The sequence below is a fragment of the Takifugu rubripes genome, chromosome 19, assembly GCF_901000725.2.
Source record: "Takifugu rubripes chromosome 19, fTakRub1.2, whole genome shotgun sequence".
In the NCBI taxonomy this organism is placed as follows: Eukaryota; Metazoa; Chordata; class Actinopteri; order Tetraodontiformes; family Tetraodontidae; genus Takifugu; species Takifugu rubripes.
In genome coordinates this window covers 14,869,165-14,888,855 of record NC_042303.1, presented here as the reverse complement: position 1 = coordinate 14,888,855, position 19,691 = coordinate 14,869,165, and the positions used below count along the sequence as shown (strand labels likewise).

Genomic DNA, 19,691 nt, shown 5'->3' with positions numbered 1-19,691 from the left:
CGCTCCGGTCCCAGCGGCTGAGGTATGTGCCGAAACTGCTCAGTTGACCAGGCTTGCCCCTGTCCGAGAGAGGCTCACTTAGAGGTAATGCTGCTAATCTTCCACTTAGCCGGCTAGAACGGCCTGTCACGTGGGGGAGCAGCGGGGGTGGGAACAGGTCCTAAGATCAGGCCCAGATGAAAGTCAGCCTGCGATTGGGTAAGAGGCAGATGAAGAATGTGGAGTGGTGGTCTTAGCTGTTTTGAATGATGGATTAGGGATGAAAACTGGGCGGCACGGACAGGTGGGCTGAAGGCTGGACCGGACGTGGATGACGGATGGAGGAAGGGGGGAGCAGGTTACGCTTTGACGGACTTGGATGTGGGAGAGTGTGTGGATGTTGATGGAAATGGGCTCAGTAGGGGATGGAAACTAATTACAATAGATGTTTATTGCCTGTGGCTGGTTGAGATCTGGCTAAGAATGAAGCAAACCAGCAAAAACTCGGTAGACGGGATGGAACAACACTGCACCAAACAGGATCTTCAATCATCACGTGACATCCCATCAAACTACATCATGACCTCATATCAGTCAGTTTGATGACAGTCCACATTGTCAAACTGGTCATGGGCCTCAAAATACCCCTCACGACCAAACAAACGCGGGCATCTCAAAACATGACGTAGAATTCACATGCAAAATGACAAATATATCAAGGACAGTAATCAAAGACAGAAACACGTTGACACCTGCTGCCAAACGTCAGAAAAAGATGCTTTCATATTGAACAAGCGGCTCGTGGGAAATACCAGTGTGCTAACATCAAAGCTGCTTTTCTCCCTGATTTTTCTTAAACAATATAATGCAAATAAGAGTAATGACGCAACTGCGCGTCTCCAAACAGTCCAAAGGCTTTAATGGGCCACACAGAAGCGTCAGCCAATCATAAGGGCGGCGGGGAAACACCAGCTCCAGAGCGCCACTGGCAGCATGAATAGAGGCAGGCAACGTGCAGCGGTGGGGGGGGTGGGGGGTGAGGGGAGGTCCGGGGCCGGGGCAGGCTACGGGAAAGCGAGGTAGGAGGCGGGGCTTGTCTCTGACGGCGATGGCGTGCAGCTGCGTGTGTGTCTATGCGGCCGTGTGTGTTTCCGAGCTCACCCCTCCTCCTTCTCGTCCTCCCCACCCCCACCTCTCCTGCCTGCCTCCCTCGGCTGCCCGCCCCTGAGTCTGGAGCAGCAGCAGCAGCAGCAGTGGAGCTTCACTGCCTCTCCTCGCCTCGCAGTGCGGGAATATACCAGCGGAGAGCAGAATGGATACGGAAGGGAGCCAGAGCAGCCTGTCCTCCGGCACGGACAACTCCCCCCACGACCCCTGGTAACGGCCCCCGGGACTCTCGCCCGCCTTTCTCTCGCCTCTCGGCCCGGTTTTGAGTTCACCTTGGACTTTAGATGAGTTCAGTGCCTCAGCGGAGCCGCGTCGAGACAAAAGACGAGCACGTTGCGTGTGTTTGTGTGTGCGTGCGTGTGTGTGTGTGTGTGTGTGTGTGCGTGCGCGATGGATCAGCGGAGGAGATGCGCCGTCGCTCCCCCCTTCCCTCCCCCCTCTTGCTTGTTTATTTATTTCGGTTTTCCTCTAGAAGGCCACGGCGCAACTTCTCCTCCATCACCAGGAAAATCCTCTCTTTGCCCCCTCCTCTGGGGGATTATAACGGCCCCACTGGCCGATCGGTGACTTCGCAACATGGCCGATGCTCTCTCTTTACTTTATCGGTGCTACATTTCCACACATATTTACTTTCAGGCGTGCGCCCGCGCTGTGCCGCGAAACACGCGTGTTATCTGTCTGACTCACGGCTTCTATTTCTCTCATTCAGCAAAATGTTCATCGGGGGTCTGAGTTGGCAGACGACACAAGGTGAGCTGTCCCGCACACTACTTCACCCAGTCTAAATGAAAGCCTCATGCTCGCTCCGGGGTCTCTCTCGGTGCGCATTTCACGCATTTCCCGCATTACTTCCTCCGAAGTTCGCCGTAAATAGTTAAAGCAGAGCCTCCTATTCAGCAAGGATCAGCTCTTTGGATTTAGACTTGCCGGGACGCGGGGGATTAACACGGGAAATGCGTGCACATTCACCCACTTTGTCTACCTTTTCCCCCCTCTGCTCTCATTACGCTGTTATTAACGCGCCAGGGCGCGCGCAGGAGCGATCGATTATCGATCGCTGAAGCCGAACTTGTGATCGCGATCTGCTGATCTTTTCTGCTGTTTTCCGGACCTTCCATTCATTCCACCCGGCCCGTCTGAATCTTATTTCTGTTCACATCCGGGCCGCCGCCGTGTCACAACAGCCGCCGCCGTGCGCAGCTTTGTTTTCGGTGGCCTAATGGGCCGTTGTGCTGAATGGCCAGATAGCCCGTGCGGCTCCTCTGGAGGGTCGAGGCGGGGGGGGGGACACAAACACAACGTGGTCCGCCCCGACCCCCATTGTCTGCGCCCAGTCACTGCCAGCACATCACCTCGCCGAGGCCTGCCCGGGAGGGGGGGTGGGGGGTGGGAGGGGGACGTCAAGTCCGACGTCCGGGGGTCGTTTAACCACATTTCTCCCCCTGTCTTTGCAGAGGGTTTGAAGGAGTACTTTTGTAAATTCGGCGAGGTGAAGGAGTGCATGGTGATGCGGGATCCCGTTACCAAGCGGTCGAGGTAAGGAGGAGGCGTGTGCGCTGCGCGCGCTGTGACTGGGTGGCCCTCGCTTCGCCGGGACGGTTGTTTTTCAGCTGATTTGGCTCCTTCTCAGCCTCTTTTCTTGCCTTTTCCTCTTCATTTCCTCTTCTCAGGGGGTTTGGGTTCGTCACATACACAGACCAAGCCGGCGTGGAGAAGGTTCTGGCACAGAACAGACACGAGTTGGACTCCAAAACGGTGAGTGAACTTCTCAGAATCTTCCCAACATGCCCCCCCCCCACCACCCCTCCTTGGATTTTGTCTCCCACCTTATGGCTTGTAAAATTGAAGAGTGTGTTTTGCAGTAGCCAAACCCCCCCCCCCCTCCTCCTCTACTTTCTCTCTCTGCTCATTTCCCCCCTTCAAATCCTGGTTCAGGGCACCAACATGAAAGCGTTCTTTCTTGGTCTTCATTGCCATGGTTACCTGGGGACCTGAATGGGGTAAGAGCCCCTGCAAAGCTCTCAAAGGGTTTATGCAGAGCGCTCCAGAGCCCCCCCCCCCCTTCTCTCTCCTTTTTCAGAAAATAACAGCAGCCGTTTACTTGCAGAGCAGAAAAAAAGTTTTGAGGGAAGGAAACAGTTGTGGCAGTGGTTCCTAAACTCATGTCAGGAGGAAGTCTGCAGGTCTGAATGAGCCGAATTTTGAATATTGCTGCCGATCTTGGGTGTTGCCGCCGCGATGGGGGGTCGGCCTGCGATTCCTCCTCCCGCTCCACAAACACGCCGATGTTCGGATGTGGGTAAATGGGACAAACGAGTGCGAACGCCGCTGCCGTGCCGTTTAAATCTGCTGACTCAGATTTTAATCGTTTTGGAGGCGCGCGTGTTCCTTGGTCATGTAGGTTGTTTTGAGGGGTGTGTCACACACACACACACAAACAGACACATACACATGCACACAGAGTCAGTAGAGTGGTTGGAGAGTGAAAATGGAACAGAAAGACACCAGAGCCCTGGGGTGGGGAAAGGTAGACTTGTTTCGTTGTTGGAGCAAGCCTGTTGCCACGGGTGATGTCAGCCACGGGAGACGGCGCTTTGACTGCGCAGCCCGATGGGATTTTAGTCCCCATAACAACACCGCTGCTATTTTGCATTAGTGCGAGACGCCCGGCAGACCTGTGAGCTCACACACACCCTTCACACACCCATTGCACCTCTTGTTTTATGCTGTTTCCAAAGATTTAAACGGGAACGGGAAAGTTGGGAGGTTTGTTAGCCTGCGAGCCACGTTGGTTTTTAAAAGAGAGGTGGAGGCCGGGCGGCTCAGGTGGTCGGCCACTGGTGAGGATTGGTGTTGACCTGCGTCCTAAACCAAAATACTCCGCGAGGCTGAACAATAGTAATGTTTAGTAGCGCCCCTCGTAGAGCAGCTCTGCTCTGGTTTCTCACTGTTGGTAGCATTTAGCCAAACGGGGTTTCCTCGTGGTCGCCATTTTGTCGACGCGTGTTGGAAAACACCTTTCCCTTTGGTGTTTCCTGTAATTGTGCGTGTGGGTTTCTAGATTTTATTTTGTGGTTAGCATTATTTTGTGAATTAACACCAGTGGCAATAGTATTTGGCTGTATGCTGATTTGTGCAGCAGCATGTAAAAATACCTCTCTGGTGGAAAATGAGTCTTGCTCTGAAGCTAAGCGGCTGTTTCTTGGCTCCTGCACTTAATAAGTATAAATAAAGGGCGATATTTTTAGGGTCATAGCCACAGAGCAGCTTTACTCTGAATATTTTAAACCGAGTATTTGTGTGTTTTTGCAGGTTTGGGCTCCGCTTTTTTGTTGCACGAGGAAGAGCAGGACAGTCGAATCTCAGTTTCCTGAACCCGAAATGCATGTGAGGCGAGATGCTGGTGCAAGGTCCAGGCCACCAGTTATGGTTGAATTAAACATTTACAGTCCTGTTACCTCAGCCCCGTTTCACCAGCGGACAGGAAGCATATTCAATAAGAAAATACCCACAAAACGCCATCGCTCTCGCCACAACAAGCGAGAGGCCGAGTGTTGTTTTTAGATCGTGTTTGCTGAGACGGTTGCTTTGGTTGGAGGTTAGATTTCCCGTCCGAGCAGACTATGGCCTAAGGGCAGCGGTGTGCTCTTGTATGGTGCTGGACAGAGACGAAGGGTACAACTGGTATTTGTTTTCTCTGAGAATTGCTGGAACCTTTTACGGGAAGAAGAAAAGACGAAGCCAGATAGTTTTCTCCTTTTCTGTGTCTAAAATGTTTCCACTTCTCAGTTGCCGTGACTTCAGAGCTCACGAGGCATCTAAAGGAGATGCTGTTTGGTGTAACATCAGTTCACACTTTCACATTCCTTTATAAAGTGAGGGATTATCACCTTTCTTCCTGCTGTTTTCCTCGATGTTGCTTGTTTGGTTTGTTAGCAGGATCTCAGCCAAAAGTGTGTTCCAGGGACTCTTCATTGTTAGCGGCTGGTTAGCGAGCAGATATGCGCGACGTGGTCGTCTCACATTTAGCAACGAAAGTCCCGGGGATCAGTTTAAAGATGTCAGCCCAACACGTGTCAGAGGCTGCTGCTTCCAGATTTGTTGGAAGATTCAAGGACAGCCTCGGATGTTTAACGGGAGAATGTTGCACTCTTTGGTATTTTCATGTAAAATTGCTTGTGTGCTGTTGCAGAAAGGAGTTTTCTTTCATTAAATATGCTTAGATCGAGGGCTACAAGCTAAAGACAGGATGTTGTGGGCCACAGCAAAGCCGCTGGTCCAACACCTGGTCAATGGAGGCTGGAGATGCTCCAGCACCTCGTTCCTGCTGGAGATTAGCTGTTAATGCTGACATGGACAAAACCGGAGAGGGGGGTGGAGAAGGTGGAAGAAGGAGGGAGGGAAGCCCTGCTCCTGAGCCATAATTAGTATAGATCTGAAAAGCAACTAATCGGATTGAAGGAAACAAACTGGATTGGGCTCCTGAGGTCCGTGCGTGGCCTCAGATCTGAGGTTAAAGCCCAGCTCTTAAGGTGTATCCAGCGTCCGCGCGCTACTCGTGCCCTCGACTCTACCACCACCCTGGTGAGGTACACTGGGTTACATGGATGGGGTTGTGCTGTGTGTGGAGGGGGGGGGGTTCCTCCTCATTAGTAAGCCACGTTAACTAATTAGTGCACCATTGTTCAGCTGTGCAGATTGACCCTGCTGGCCGGAGCCCAACCCGATTCATTTCCCCTCTCGCTCTGTGCGTGTGTTGACATGCTTTTGTCTCCTCCTCTGTTTGGGCCTTTTTGTTGGACTGGTATTGATTATGTGGCCATAATGGTGCAGCCCGTTGCGCCCTTACAGCAACGCTGCTGTTTGCCATTTTGTTGCTAGGAAAGTCTTGGCAGGTGCGGCCGACGCGCCGAAGCCGCGATGTCCGCGCGCGTGATGAAATACAGCAGGAAATTGAAAGATATACACAAGCGCGTGCATCCTTTATTTTTTTTGCGCGTTTGTGTGATTCACGTTGGTGTTTGTGATTGTGCTACTTCGCGATGGTTCTTGCAAGTGTATGTGTGCCTGTGGGGGGGAAATGGGAGCCCTAGTTCCTCTACGGGCCCATCTGTTTTGTACTCTTTGTCCTGTTAATTAATGAAATCAGAGGGGCTGCCTGCTGGGATGGCCCCTGCTGCACCGCCACGTTGGACAGGCCCACTTTCTCATGGGCTGCCTCTGTTTTCCAAACCAGTGCCTTCTTCTTTTTCTCCTTCTGCCCTGCCCTCTCATTATCACAACTCTCCCTCTTACCAGTTTGATGTTCTACATATTTTTATTTATTTATTTTTTATTTTTGTTTTACAGTTTGTAACACAGGTGGACACACTGGGCCACGTGAGGTGACTATTGGTCGTAGATTAGTCTAGTTTATTTATTTAAAAAAAAGAAAAGCTAACTAAATCATATCCGTAGGTTCCGCCATCATTACGCTGCCTAGACTGAGCGAAAGGTTGGATGTCGTCAAGCAGGATGTTAGTCAGACCATTTCATGGACACTCAGTTATAACTCTTCTTCGTCAAGAGGTTTTCATATCATCCAAGATTAGAAACATTTTCCACCGACGATTGGCACCAGAAACATCAATTTTAACCCTCTTGAAGAGTTATTTCTGAGTGTTGCGAGCTGTGCGCTGGCTAATTCATTGTGCTTTTTTTGCTTTGTGGTTTCTCTGTCTTCCTTGAGGCTAATCCTCCAGTCTAATAGATCTATAGTGTTTATATATTCACAGCCTTCCTCAAAAGACAGTCATACGTAGAAATGGAATATTAGCTATATTCTGTTATTCCAGTGAAGAGTGATTATTTTTTAACAGCATGGCATGACTGTAGCGTTAGTAGCACTGTGCAGATGTTGCATTAGGCCTAACCTAGTCTAATTAGTTTAGTAACTTTCTTTGTTTTAGGCTATTTTTAAGAGATTTTGATCGTTTGGTTAAACGGAGGAGAGGGAATAGCAGCGGTGCCCCCCGTGATAACTGATAATTACCCACTTCTAATTGCTGATGCTGGTAAGATAAATTATGATTACATGTTTGGAAAGTAGTTCATACACACCAGAGGGTAACAAAAGGCTAACAGTGAAGTTCTGAGGGCTTTTTTCTCTTCATTTCATTTCATCAGAGCGAGTTGGCTATAGATCACCACCATTGATAAATAACCTAAGCTGTTATTTCCCAGTTTCCCGAGTCAGCAAAAAAAAAACAACCTCTCATAAAAAGAGCAAGAGCAATTACAGACCGGACATTTTTTGCATAATCCCAACAGTCAGCTTGTAAAAATGGCGGTTAGCACGCAGGCCCGGCCTTCATTAGAAAGTGTTAAAGATTTAAGGTAAAGAAGATAATATACTGACATCAGCAGCATGTTGCGCAACATTTAAGGTCCTGAGAGGTTAAGAACTATACTTTAGTTATATCGATGCTCCACTCCTATTCCCGGTGTTTATTTTTCCTAATTCGATGTTTCAGGGTGTCTTTGGCTCCTGCTCTGCTGTTGTTGTCAGCTCACAGGTTCTATTTCTGCTCTGTAATCACCTGAGGGCAGCACCTGCCCCGTGGTCTTAACTAAAACAGTAAAAGGCCGGTGGGATGACCTGAGTGCTGCAACGGTCATATTTCCACTCGCAGTCGTGCCTTTGTGTTTTGTTTAGCCTCGCATCAGCATTAGAGACCTTGTGTTGTCATTGATTGTAGGCTCTCTTTGTGTTAATGTTGCCGACGGTCACCGCGGCTCTGCCACCTTTGTCTTTGTGCTCGGACCAGCTGGAGGTGACACGGCTCCCCCTCATCTTTGCGTCCCTCTCCAAGGTGCAAAGTCCTTCTGCAATCCCTCCCAAGGACGCTGCAGCTGCATCTTAGCTGCGCGGCGCACTGCGCCCTCGAAAGCGGCGTTAAGTCCCAGGGTCTCTTCAGGTCCTCCTGGGATATTTCGGTCTGTAGATTTGTCATCAGGAGTGGGGCATTATCTCAGAAGAGAGATGAAAGGATTGCTTGAATATTGGATGAGCTTGCATTGTGTGTGTTATTCACGCGGTAAGTGCTTATTGCTGGTCATTTCATTGGCTCCTTTTAGTCGTCAATATCAATTCAATACCTCTGACAGTGGGCTGTGTGCGGCACAAGAGGCCTTGCTTCACACATCCAATTATTAGAACAAAGATGAAGTCTAAGACCATAATACACCACAAGGTCCTGTGACCTAAAATCGTCTCTCTCTCTCTCTCTGGAGTCAGAATAACGCTAGATTCCTCGCAAACTTAAAATGCCAGGCCAGGCTTTGCATATTTAGCATTATTATTAAAGGCCAGCTCGTTCAAAACTCATTTGCTTCTAATTTTATCTGTAACCTTGACCACGGCCGAGACATTCCGCGCGCGAGAAACACGGATGCAGTCAGATCGGGATAATCCAAAATGGAGCTTTCAGAGTATGGGAGCATTAGAAAAATATATATGTCCCCCAGAAATCGGACTAATACGAGCTCATGTTGGGCTCCTGTCAAGTCTAATGGATAAAGCAGATTAAGCTGCGACAGTTTTGTAAATGTACATATTCACGCCTCACTGTGGATTTTGTTCCGCGCCTGTTTGTTTGCATTCTGGGGGGCCTGCGTAAACAAGGCTCCTCTACACATGCTCATATATTAGTGTCCGTTCTATTTCGGGTCCTGCAGACCTCCGGACGGGTTCAGACTTAGAGGCTCTGCGTTGTAACCAATTCTAGTTAGTTAACAGTGTGATAGTTCACTGGTTCAGTGTGAGGAATCCAGTTTCTACGTGCACAGTTTCACAGCAGGTACACATGGGTGTAAAAGGCAACCGTGTTTTAAACCCCTCTTCTGCTAGAATCTTTTAAAAATCTGTAGTGGAGTAGTGGCAGCTCATTCCAGTTTTCACCTTTCATCCTAAATTACAGTAGGAGGCCTTGAAACAGAGAAGCCAGTTTTCCTACAGTTTCCGAACTCATCTGAACTCTTCTTCTCTCCCCCTACAGATCGACCCAAAGGTGGCCTTTCCCCGCCGGGCCCAGCCTAAGGTGAGTCACCCTGGAGGGATTAACAGTGTGGAAGGGGCAGTGGATGTCATCTGTGCCCCCCCACTACCATCACTTAGCCCTGGTTGGCTGAGATTTAGACAGTCCTAAGGAGAGCACCAATCCACTTACCCATCATGGGGATGTGACCCCTGTACACCGACCCCACCCAGCTCCTGCAGCCACACACACACACACACACACACACACACGCGCACACACACTCACAGAATCTAATGTTTGCTGTTGGCTTACTTTACTGTTTTAAATTCAATTATCTTTTATTCATTTGAACATCTCTGCTCTACCTCGGCCAACAGTGTCTTTATAAAATTAGTTTAGAGCCAAAAAAAGTTGTTTTCTCACAAAAAAATATAACACAGGCGCCAAATTAAACTGAGATTAGACAAACAGGGTGTCCTCTCGAATTTGTTTAAAATTGGATCTCTTCTCGTTCTTGTTTTTTCCAGCTGGTGACGAGGACAAAGAAGATCTTTGTCGGGGGTCTGTCGGTGAACACCACCATCGAAGACGTGAAGCATTACTTCGATCAGTTTGGAAAGGTAAACCAAAGCAGATCCCACACAAACAACTTCAGAATTTGTTTTTTTACCCTTCTTTTTCCAACGGAGTTGATAAAATGTGAATAACAGGAGATATAACTCGAAGAAAGGCCAAATAAATGCCATGACCCAGCATTAATTTGTTAGTTTATGCACTTTTGTTGGCTGTTTTGCTCTTTTCCCTATTTTGGGTTCTATTCATTTGTCCTGTTCGGTTCCTCTGAATGAAATTTGGTGAAAGGCAAACACATGCTGGGGAGACTGATGAGTGGTTGGGGAGAGGGATAATGGAGGGGGGGGGGTGAAAGCTGCCAGAGGAGGGGAAGGCCAGGGGGAGTTGGTAGGAGACTGAAAGGGAAGAAGCAACCCCCCATGGAGAGAGAAGGAGGGGAGCTCTGAAGGGCAGAGAAAGGGAGGAATGTTGAGATAGTGAGGAGGAAAAGTGACTGTAAAGGGGGGGAAACAATCTGATGGGCCATAAACGGATCCGAGTGTCCGCCATGCATGAAATGTTGGGTTACTTTTTAACTTTCTGCCATTTTGTGAGCGTGTTTGATCAGTATCAGTATTCATCAGTATTAACTAATCAAATGCAACAGCTGCTCCAGTAAAAAGCCCCCCCCCCTCAATCTTACACAAAACCAGCTCCCCTCCGTCCCACAAACACACACCCAGCTCCAGTCCCAATCAGCTTGTTGCCGTGGTGACCCGCTTTCACCCATTGTCCTGCTGTAATCCAGCAGGTCTTTTTCTCCCTTGGTTTTCTTTTTTTAAAAAGTGTAAAAAAAAGTGTGTGGAGTCTGTGTGCTTGTGTGTGTGTGTGTGTGTGGGGGGGGGGGGGGCACAGAAGAAGTTGGGCTTGGATGAGGTCACAAATATAAAAGCATGTGTTTCTTCTGATCAGGACACTCTGGAAGTGAACAACTCAGAGTAGAACTAATGGTTTGGAAGACCGCAGCAGCAGGGTGTCCCCCCGCCTCGTGTCCACATGTGTCCCCCCGCCTCGTGTCCACATGTGTCCCCCCACCTCGTGTCCACATGTGTCCCCCCGCCTCGTGTCCACATGTGTTATCTCTCAGCCTGCCTCACTCATGTTTTGGTGGCATATCTCAGGTGCTAGTTTGGATCTGAGGCCGCCTCTGTTTTGGGGGTCGTGAGTCCGGTGCGATACGGGTCGCACGTGTGACCGTCGCACCCTCGCAGGGCGATGTGGCGCCCAGCGCGCTTTCTCGACAGTGTTCTGGCGTGCCGGATCGATCCTCCCTGGCGATCGCGGGCCCTCGTATCTGAGACAACAGCCCCCTCGCAGGATGAGGGAATATTTGGACACGTGAGACCGAAGCTGCATCGAGGACAGCTCCGATCCCACAGTGCATTCCTGCTGAGCGGGAGGTATTTCTTGTTTATTATCTGAGCCTGGTTACAAGGTGCAGGTTAGGATGGAGGAGGACTCGGTGTCCTGTTTATTTTCATTCTGTGGCACCGCCTTGCAAAGGAAAAACACGGAGCGCACTGCACACTTTCTGCAAGTCTTTGATAAAGGCCGTTTATTTTTTGGGGGGTGCGTGCTACTGAATCGCACCTACACAAACTTCTTGAGACCTGGCCGCCACGCTGACATGTCAGGTGCTTTGGAACGGAGCGAGGAGCCGACGTCATGCGCTAATTTGTGTTTTTTTCTGAGGCTGAACAAATCTGAGCCCCTGCTGCTAAATCTAGTGGAGCCAGCGAGAGCACAGCGGCCATGTTTGTTTGAGAAATATACCCCAGTCCTGGGCTGAAGGGCTCGCAAACCCCCTTGAAGCAGGTGGAGGGATGAACGTGGAGGTTGTTTACAGCAGAGGAGTAGGTGGCAGTGAGGTAATCTGATAATTTCAGGCAGTCAGAGTCACACAGTCAATTACACTAAACCCATGGGAAATCCCTGTTTTCGTGCTTCTCGTCGGGAATCTCTGCTCCCCGAAACGCTTAACATGTAAAACTGACCTGAAATGAAACGGCAGAAGAAGGAAAAAAAAAAGAAAAAAGCAGAGCAGCGAGCAAAGGAAGGAGTGGATAAGATGAAAAAAATGCAGCACGGACGGGGCAGACGGGAAAAGTTGGGACTCCATTCACCCATGTGAGCTGGCGATTAGGAGGCTTGACTGAACACTTTGTCTGCTGGCCTGTTTAGAGAGAGATGGCCAGAGAGAGGGAGAGAGTATGAGAGAATGAAAGAGGGAGATGTGAGGAGACAGAGGAGAAAAAAAAACTGAATGCCACCTTTCATAATCTTGCAAATAGAGTAATGGACTTGTCAGCAAACGCTTGTTCCTCAAACAATAGCTGCACGCTTCACTAAAAACTGGATATTTTGAATACTGTGCTCTGAGGCGATCACAGTCCACCCTTGTTCCTGCACATCGGAGAATGTCAGAACTTCATGAGAACATGACCTTAACTTTCCACACGGAGGCTGAATAGGTAGCGAGTGAGCCACTGCTAAGCCAGTCTCAGACCCCCGCGGCTATCCAATGAGATTGTCTTACAGCACCCTGGGCAGTGGACATCGGAGAGCGTCTTCTTATTGGTGTTGGCAAGGACGGCGGGCTGGTGTGTGACCAAATCATAAGGTCAAACACGTGATAGGACATGTTTTAAGTCAGCACATCACCGTATTTCAGTTTCAGACAGCTAGCGACGAGCTGTAGTGTAGCCTGACTCTTCTGCACGTCCTCCCGAGAACGATCATTCTGAACGTCCACAATCAGCTGTTTCTTCCAGAATAGATGCTGCTAATGCTGCTAGCCGCGCACGTAACTCTACTCTTCTGATAACACTTTGGCCCGCAGCTGTCTCCTTACTGCCCTGTTCCCTAGCTGTTTGCTGTGTCATTGAGTTTGGATGACCGGAAGGGTGGAAAAGAGGTGGAGGAGAGAAGGGGAAGGAGGAGGAGGGTGGAAACTGAATGAAGGACGGAGAGAGAGAGGGGAGGGGTGGCTCTGTGTGTATTCCAGCAATATGTTGACAAGGATGAGAGCTGAATGGGTCAGGGAGGTGATAAATCGGGGTTTTCTCCCCTCATCCTTCAGGGACACACAGCCAAGCGGCTGCTGGTTTGACGCTGACGTGCTCTCAATCAGGCCCGCGTGCGCTCCCCTCCTGATGTAAAGGGTAGAAATCGGATGGCCTGGTCATCCGAGGGCCCCCGCCACTCATGTTACACTGGTTTGAGTTTCATTGTGTGCTGCCTAATGAAAATAGTCTGGCTTCTGCGCGTGATACGGGAACCCCCCCCCACCCCCCAATCGCACATTTTTCTCAACGCCGTCGCGCAGAAAGAAAACAGGAGCGTTATTTCCACAACAAACCCGCTGGCTTTCCGTCAGACCTCGAGCAGAAGCTGCTAACTTTTCCTGCCAGTGAAGGACAAGTGAGGGAGGGGGGGAGGGGGCAGGAGGAGGGGGAGTATGAATAGGACAGTGGATTGGGTGCAGAAAGGAAAGTGGAGGGAAACCGCCCCCACTTTGCTTGTTTCTGCCCACCCCATCACAGATATGAGCTTACTGATTGTTTTTAACTGTGAAAATTCTCTTTCTCTAACTTTTTGTTGTCACTTCTCTGCTTCTGCACTTCATCACCTGCTTCCTCGCACCCTTTCTCCGCTCTCTTTTCATTAAAATAAGTTTGGTGGGGGATGGGGGGTCCTTCTAATTGAAATTCTTTACAGGATCTCCATGGGAATGGTAAACTTTGTGGCCAGGGAAAGAAAGACAGCACTGGTGAAGGGATGAAAGGGGGGTAAAAATGAAAAGAAAGAGCAGTTTGTAAAGAAAACACTGGCAGAGAATGGGAAAGAATTTCCTCCGGCGCCTCCAGAAAGGGACGCGCTCGCTCCTTTTTCACCTTGATAGATTGCATTTCATTTTATTTTTACACGGCGTCGGCTCTTCTTTGCTCATTTCCCCAGATTTTTTCTTTCTCTTTCACCCTCTTTGGTTTTCTTCTCCCCTTCATCACCTGTCACCCCACCCTCCGTCCCCCTCCACCCTCTCCATCTGTTTTCCCTTCTTACTCCCGCGCAAAGAGGGACAATGGTGCCCCATGCTGTGTAATGATGTGTGTGGGTGTGTGTGTGTAAATATGTAGAAGCTCATTTATTCTTTGCTTTGTCCTTGCAGGTTGATGATGCCATGCTTATGTTTGACAAAACAACCAACAGACACAGAGGTGAGCACCGAACACGCACACGCTTCTACTCCACACGTGCACACATTATGTTAATAGTTGTGGGCACCTATTAGCGCACACTGAAAGCTGACAGAATCAGGAGGTGATCGGTGCATAAAAAGGCTGCTAAGGATCACTCTGCCGAATGTTTATAGTTCAAGAGGCCAGAAGAGGCCCAATTTTATCCAATTATTCATGGCTGGACTTAAATGTATTCCATAATATCCCTAAGGTACACACAAAAATAGTAATGAAGTACTGTACAGTGATAACTGGAATACGATTTTGGGTACACCCCCCCCCACCGCTGGCCATGCGCCCCCTGGTGGTCGAAATGTGTAACACCGTATTGCGTATTGTTAGCGTGAGGAGCGGCGGCAGGTTTGGGCATATCAAGAATATAAAACCATACATAGCTTCAAGGCGAGATGGACTCAGAAGTAATCATTTCCCCCTTTTAATCCCTCACAGGCTTTGGATTTGTTACCTTTGAGAACGAAGACGTGGTCGAAAAAGTGTGCGAGATCCACTTCCACGAGATCAACAACAAAATGGTTCGTACGTGAGCGGGATAGCGCCATGAAACAGTGCAGAACCTGCTCTTTGTTAATGTTGAGTAAAACTGTGTGTTGTATCAATGACTCATGTTGTGTGTTTCTGGCGCGGCCCCTCAGGTCGAGTGTAAGAAAGCCCAGCCCAAGGAGGTGATGACGCCGACAGGCTCAGCCCGAGGACGCTCCAGAGTGATGCCCTATGGGATGGACGCCTTCATGCTGGGCATTGGCATGCTGGGTAAGCTCCGAAATATTCCTCCGACAAATCTACCCAAAGCTAATAACTAGACAGTATTCTCTCCCAGCAGGGGGTGTCAGGGTAATATTTCACGACATTTGATTTGGTTACTGTCGGCGGATGTGTCTGTTGTTGCTGATACACATGCACGTAAGCGCGTCCCCCTCCCCTTCCTGCCAATATATGAGCGAAACAAAAGATTTCAGGCAAACAACAGCATGAATCAGAGAAATGTTGTTCTTTCCGATCGTTTGATGGTATGTTGCACTGCAAAAATAAGCACAGCCACACCTTCAAACAACCCTCCGGACCTTCCTGAGCGTACAGCTGAGCCTCAGTCTTTTGTCTGTCAGCCCGTCTGCAGCTCTGCTTAGACCCCACCTACAGAGAGGCAGAGAGAGACACAGTGATTAAGATTTAACCTGGTCACTGTGTTTTTAAAACTCCTGACCTCGATCTGTGGTCCTGCCCGCGGCCGACATTTGCATAAAAATCTGTGTCACCGATAAATTTCATTTCGCAATGAACCCACATTAATTTGCTCGTCTCTTTCTTTATACCACAATACACGCTTTAATTCATCCTGTGTTGAGACACGTAATATTTGACATTTCCTCAGGGGGAAAAAAACAATGAGAAAAAAAACAAACAGCTGATTTGGAGCGACCCTGAGGCCTCAGCACGGTTGAAATCCTCAGAGCGGATTCTCACGCTCACAGTTGCAGTGAATAAGATCATAGTGTAGCAGAAATTTAGAGGTCACAAACTGAAGGACGACAGCTCTTCACTGGAGTAAAAGCTGGTTTGAAAGCTTCTCATTGAGAAAACAGGGCCACGTGAGCCGTTCATGGGTGTTTGGCTCCCCCTACTGGATACGATGCGAATGGCCGTTATGGATGTATGACATGAATATAAAATAATTTCTATGAGACAGACTCCGCAGTTAATGAGGCTAAAATGGAAAATAGCATGACGATGGTTAATAGTCTTATCCAAGTTAATGAAGAAGAAAAAAACTAGGCCTACACACATACACTTCAATGATTCTAAATGTGTAATGGTAACATGTAATCCATATCCCCAAAGCAGTCATTGTTGCCTTTTTTTTTTCTTTTTTTTTATAAACAGGATACCCCGGCTTCCAGACTACTACCTACACCAGTCGCAGTTACACTGGAATCGCTCCCGGTTACACTTATCAGTTCCCGGGTGAGTGTGTGTACTCTACCTGCCGTCCTGGCAGCTCTTCACACACATAATACAATCTCAATATCCTGTAGATATAACAGTGAGTTTTTTAAATTCAATGTTGTGGTTATCTTTCCCTTCTAAAATATCTATTGTTTGCCAGTTTTTCTTTGTGTATTCTTCAGTGTTTATTTTACAAGCTTATGTAAGGCCTGTTTTCTGCCTGTGGCCCCTCCTTTTCCTTTTGTCCAACCTTCCTGCTTATCCTCACAGTAGTTTTTTTTTAGAATTTCTGCTAAATGTCTCCTCTTTGTGGCTTTGTAGTGTGGCCCATGGTGAATGTACTCACGCAACCCTTTCTCTCTCTCGACCTTCTCTGTTTCTAGAATTCCATTTAGAGAGGACCCCCCTCCTGACATCATCCCACCCCCCTGAGCTGACAGGTCAGTGGTGCATAAAAGCTATTTAGCAGCAAAGGCTTGTAAGCAACACCTGAACCATCACAAGTATTCCTTCAGTTGTCAGCTTGCTAGATTGAGAAAAAGCTTTGGTCAAGGTTGACACAATCGACACAACTCTAACCCGTAAGCGGCACCAGTTGGACCCTGGTTCTTTTGACGTGAACTTTTGGTTGCATCTGTAGCGCTGAGAGGTTTTATGAATGGAGCTTGTGTTTAAAGGAGATCTTTTTTTTTTACATTTCCAAAGTTGGGACAAATCAGTCCTTCTGTGGCAGTTTTTTTCTGATTACGATCCTGCACCTTTTGTTACACCGCCCCCTGGTGGGCACTGTGAGTTACACTCACATCTTGCCTTTTGAGGTCGAGCATCCTGTTTTTTTAATTGCATCATAATTTGTCGCTTGTTTGAAGAGTGTTTGGACTGATATCAAAATGGTTTCTGGTGAGCTGTGAGGACAATCCAAAATCACGCTCATCTGTGTGATTTGTTCTGTTCTTGTTAGCCATTCCCCTGACTGCATATGGACCAATGGCAGCAGCTGCAGCAGCTGCAGTAGTTAGAGGTAAGTGTCTTCCGTGCACGCGTGCATGTGTGTGTGAGTGTGTGTGTGAGAGAGTGAGTATTCTTTGCGTTTGTGGTTGCCTGAGGTAGAACGTGTGTCCTATTTGGACAATTAAGGGAATATTTTTAGATGTGCATGTGTGTCCGTGGTGAAGCTCCTCTCTGTGTCCCTCAGGCTCCACCCCTTCACGCACAGCTGGCTTCTTGGGAACCAGCAGCCCTGGACCAATGGCTGACCTGTATGCAGCAGCCAATCAGGACTCAGGAGTCAGCGGCTATATTAGCGCTGCCAGTCCCGCCCCTAGCACAGGGTTCGGCCATGGTCTTGGGGTAGGTCCCCCCTCTCTCTCTCACACTCTCACACACACACACACACACACACACACACACACTAACCCCGAGCTGACGGTGACTCTCGTCCATCCTCAGGGTCCTCTGATTGCTACTGCGTTCACTAATGGCTACCACTGAGAAGACTCAGGTCAGGGATGATGGGAGGGCCCCTCCCTCTGCTGATGAGCCAATCAAAATGCTGGGTGCCGCTGATGGCACAACCTGATTGGCCGGCCACAGGCTCCACTGGGTTCTCTGGGCTCCCTGTAGCTGCACCCACCGACTGAATATCTTTTTTTAAAAACTCCTGAACTCTGTTTTTGCTGTACTAATCTCACTTCAACATAACGTCCCTGTCTCTCTGCTTTCGTCCTCAAGTAGTCTGAAAAACTAGGTCCCACCTCTGTTATCCATACATTTCATTTGAAGCTGAGAAAACTGAAAAGACAAAAAAACAAACCCAAAAAAATCTCTGAAGAAAGAGTCGTCCCGATGGGCGACGGCACAGAGGACTGCTTAGGTTTTTGTTTTCTTGATTATTTTATTATAATGTGATCCATCAATTCACTATGAAATCCTGAAACGCTGTTACTGATGTGAACGGAGCGAGTGGGAGACGTGTCTGAAAAGCATTTTTAACAAAGGAAGAGCAAATCCAACAAATTTTTTTTTTCTTAAACAAGCCGAGCGTCACGGAAACACGGAAAAAAAACAAAACAAACTAAAATGTATATTTTGGTAGTCTTTAAAAACAAAATCTTTGTAATATTGTTATTAATATTGACATAATAATGATAATCTGTAAGGTATTTTATTCTGTAATTGGTTTTAAAGCAATGTTTTTATGTCTTCCTGTAAGATATTGTACATAATCGCTGGGGTGGGGTGGGGGGGGGGGGGGGGGGGGGGGGGGTTCCTGAACTGACCGGCACGTGATTGGTTGGTTTTTGGAAAGGGTCAACAGTCTGACTGGATGTCACCTACTGCTACTGACGGTCATCTCATCACCATGGTACCCGCGTGCTGTCGGCCAGTCCGCTCCAGTGCTACTGTTGAGAAACCAAACTTCTGTCGTCACATTTCATCCACTTAACAATCAGCTATTTTTGTCACTTTGCTTATTGGAAAAGCAGCTTTTTAAACGCACCATGAAACGGATTTTCTCGTATCTTCACCACAAAATTACAAAACAAACAAAAAAAAAAAACGCCGGTCTGTGAAAGAATGGCGGGACTGGGTGTCGACTTCTTCTTTCTTGAAAATATTATATATTTTTGCGCAATTCTTAATGTTTTTGTTGATTGTTGTTTTTCTTTTTGTCTTTTTTTTTTTTCAAACGGTGCTGTACGCCGTGAAAACAAAATGAAGGACATTCTCAGAGGAGCGGGTGTAGAAACCATCACATTCTGCTCCGGTATCATGTGACTGTCTGAGTGTGTGTGCGTGGACGTTTGTGTGCATACTTTGAGGTGTAATATGGAACTACTTTTGGCAATGAAGGAGCCTTTCGTTTGCCATTTTTTTGAGGGGTACTTATATAAAAAATGACCACCCTCTTCTATTTCGGCTCGCCTGCTCTCCTCCTGTTTGTGCTCCTCTGGAATCGGGGTCAGCGGGGGGGGTCAGAGCAGGGGGGCAGAAATGGAACAGGGTCTCGCACCCGGTCGGCTCTGACACAGGAGCCCATTTCAGGCCCAAACGTCCTGACCCCGAGCTAACGGTTCGTCTGTCAGAGCGTCCGGGGCGACGACACAAAACTACTGCTGGACACCAACACTGTAACTTTTTAACTTACAATAAAGCAATAAGTTATTTTTTACCTTACAAATGAAAATAGTACTATTATTGGTAATAGCAGACGATGAGTGGGTAATTCTGCGGCATTAAGAGTTATTTTCAGAAAAAAAGAAAGTATATTTTTCTGTTTTGAGACCTTGTTCCCCCTGTATATTGGTTTTAATAATGTCTTCTGTTTGTGTAAGGAAAAGGGCCAATGTTCTGGACGGAGCTCTTCGCTCCACAGTGAGCTCTGTTAAAGATTTGGGCTGTCTTTCACCAAGCTTTACGGCAGTGCGTTTCTTTATCCTTGTTTTTTTTTTTTTTTCTGATAATTTCGATTTTAAAATCCTAATAAATTATTCTAAGGCATATGTGATCGTTCTTCCTCATAAACAGGCACAGGAATCACGCTGTGATGTTAAAATCTTCAAAATCAGATTAATATTAGCAGAGACACATGACAGATAAATAAAGGCTTGTGCCTTGGCAATAAACAGGGCACTTTTGCCCCACTTGTTGAGATTTTATACTATAATTAATAACCTGATTACAAACTAATAAATAATTCACAAGTGGAATATTA

General features: G+C 48.0%; 1 protein-coding gene across 1 annotated transcript; it reads left to right on the top strand.

The window, feature by feature from the left end:
• The first annotated feature begins 1,181 nt into the window (after positions 1 to 1,181).
• LOC101063464 (RNA-binding protein Musashi homolog 1) lies at positions 1,182 to 18,178 on the top strand. The gene is made up of 14 exons (XM_003973572.3): positions 1,182 to 1,356; positions 1,856 to 1,896; positions 2,601 to 2,682; positions 2,817 to 2,901; positions 9,183 to 9,224; positions 9,692 to 9,784; positions 13,945 to 13,993; positions 14,465 to 14,547; positions 14,668 to 14,785; positions 15,914 to 15,994; positions 16,360 to 16,416; positions 16,938 to 16,997; positions 17,172 to 17,326; positions 17,426 to 18,178. Exons 1-14 carry the CDS (start codon positions 1,292 to 1,294, stop codon positions 17,465 to 17,467), a joined length of 1,053 nt encoding a protein of 350 aa, XP_003973621.1. The 5' UTR covers positions 1,182 to 1,291; the 3' UTR covers positions 17,468 to 18,178.
• The last annotated feature ends 1,513 nt before the right edge of the window (positions 18,179 to 19,691 follow it).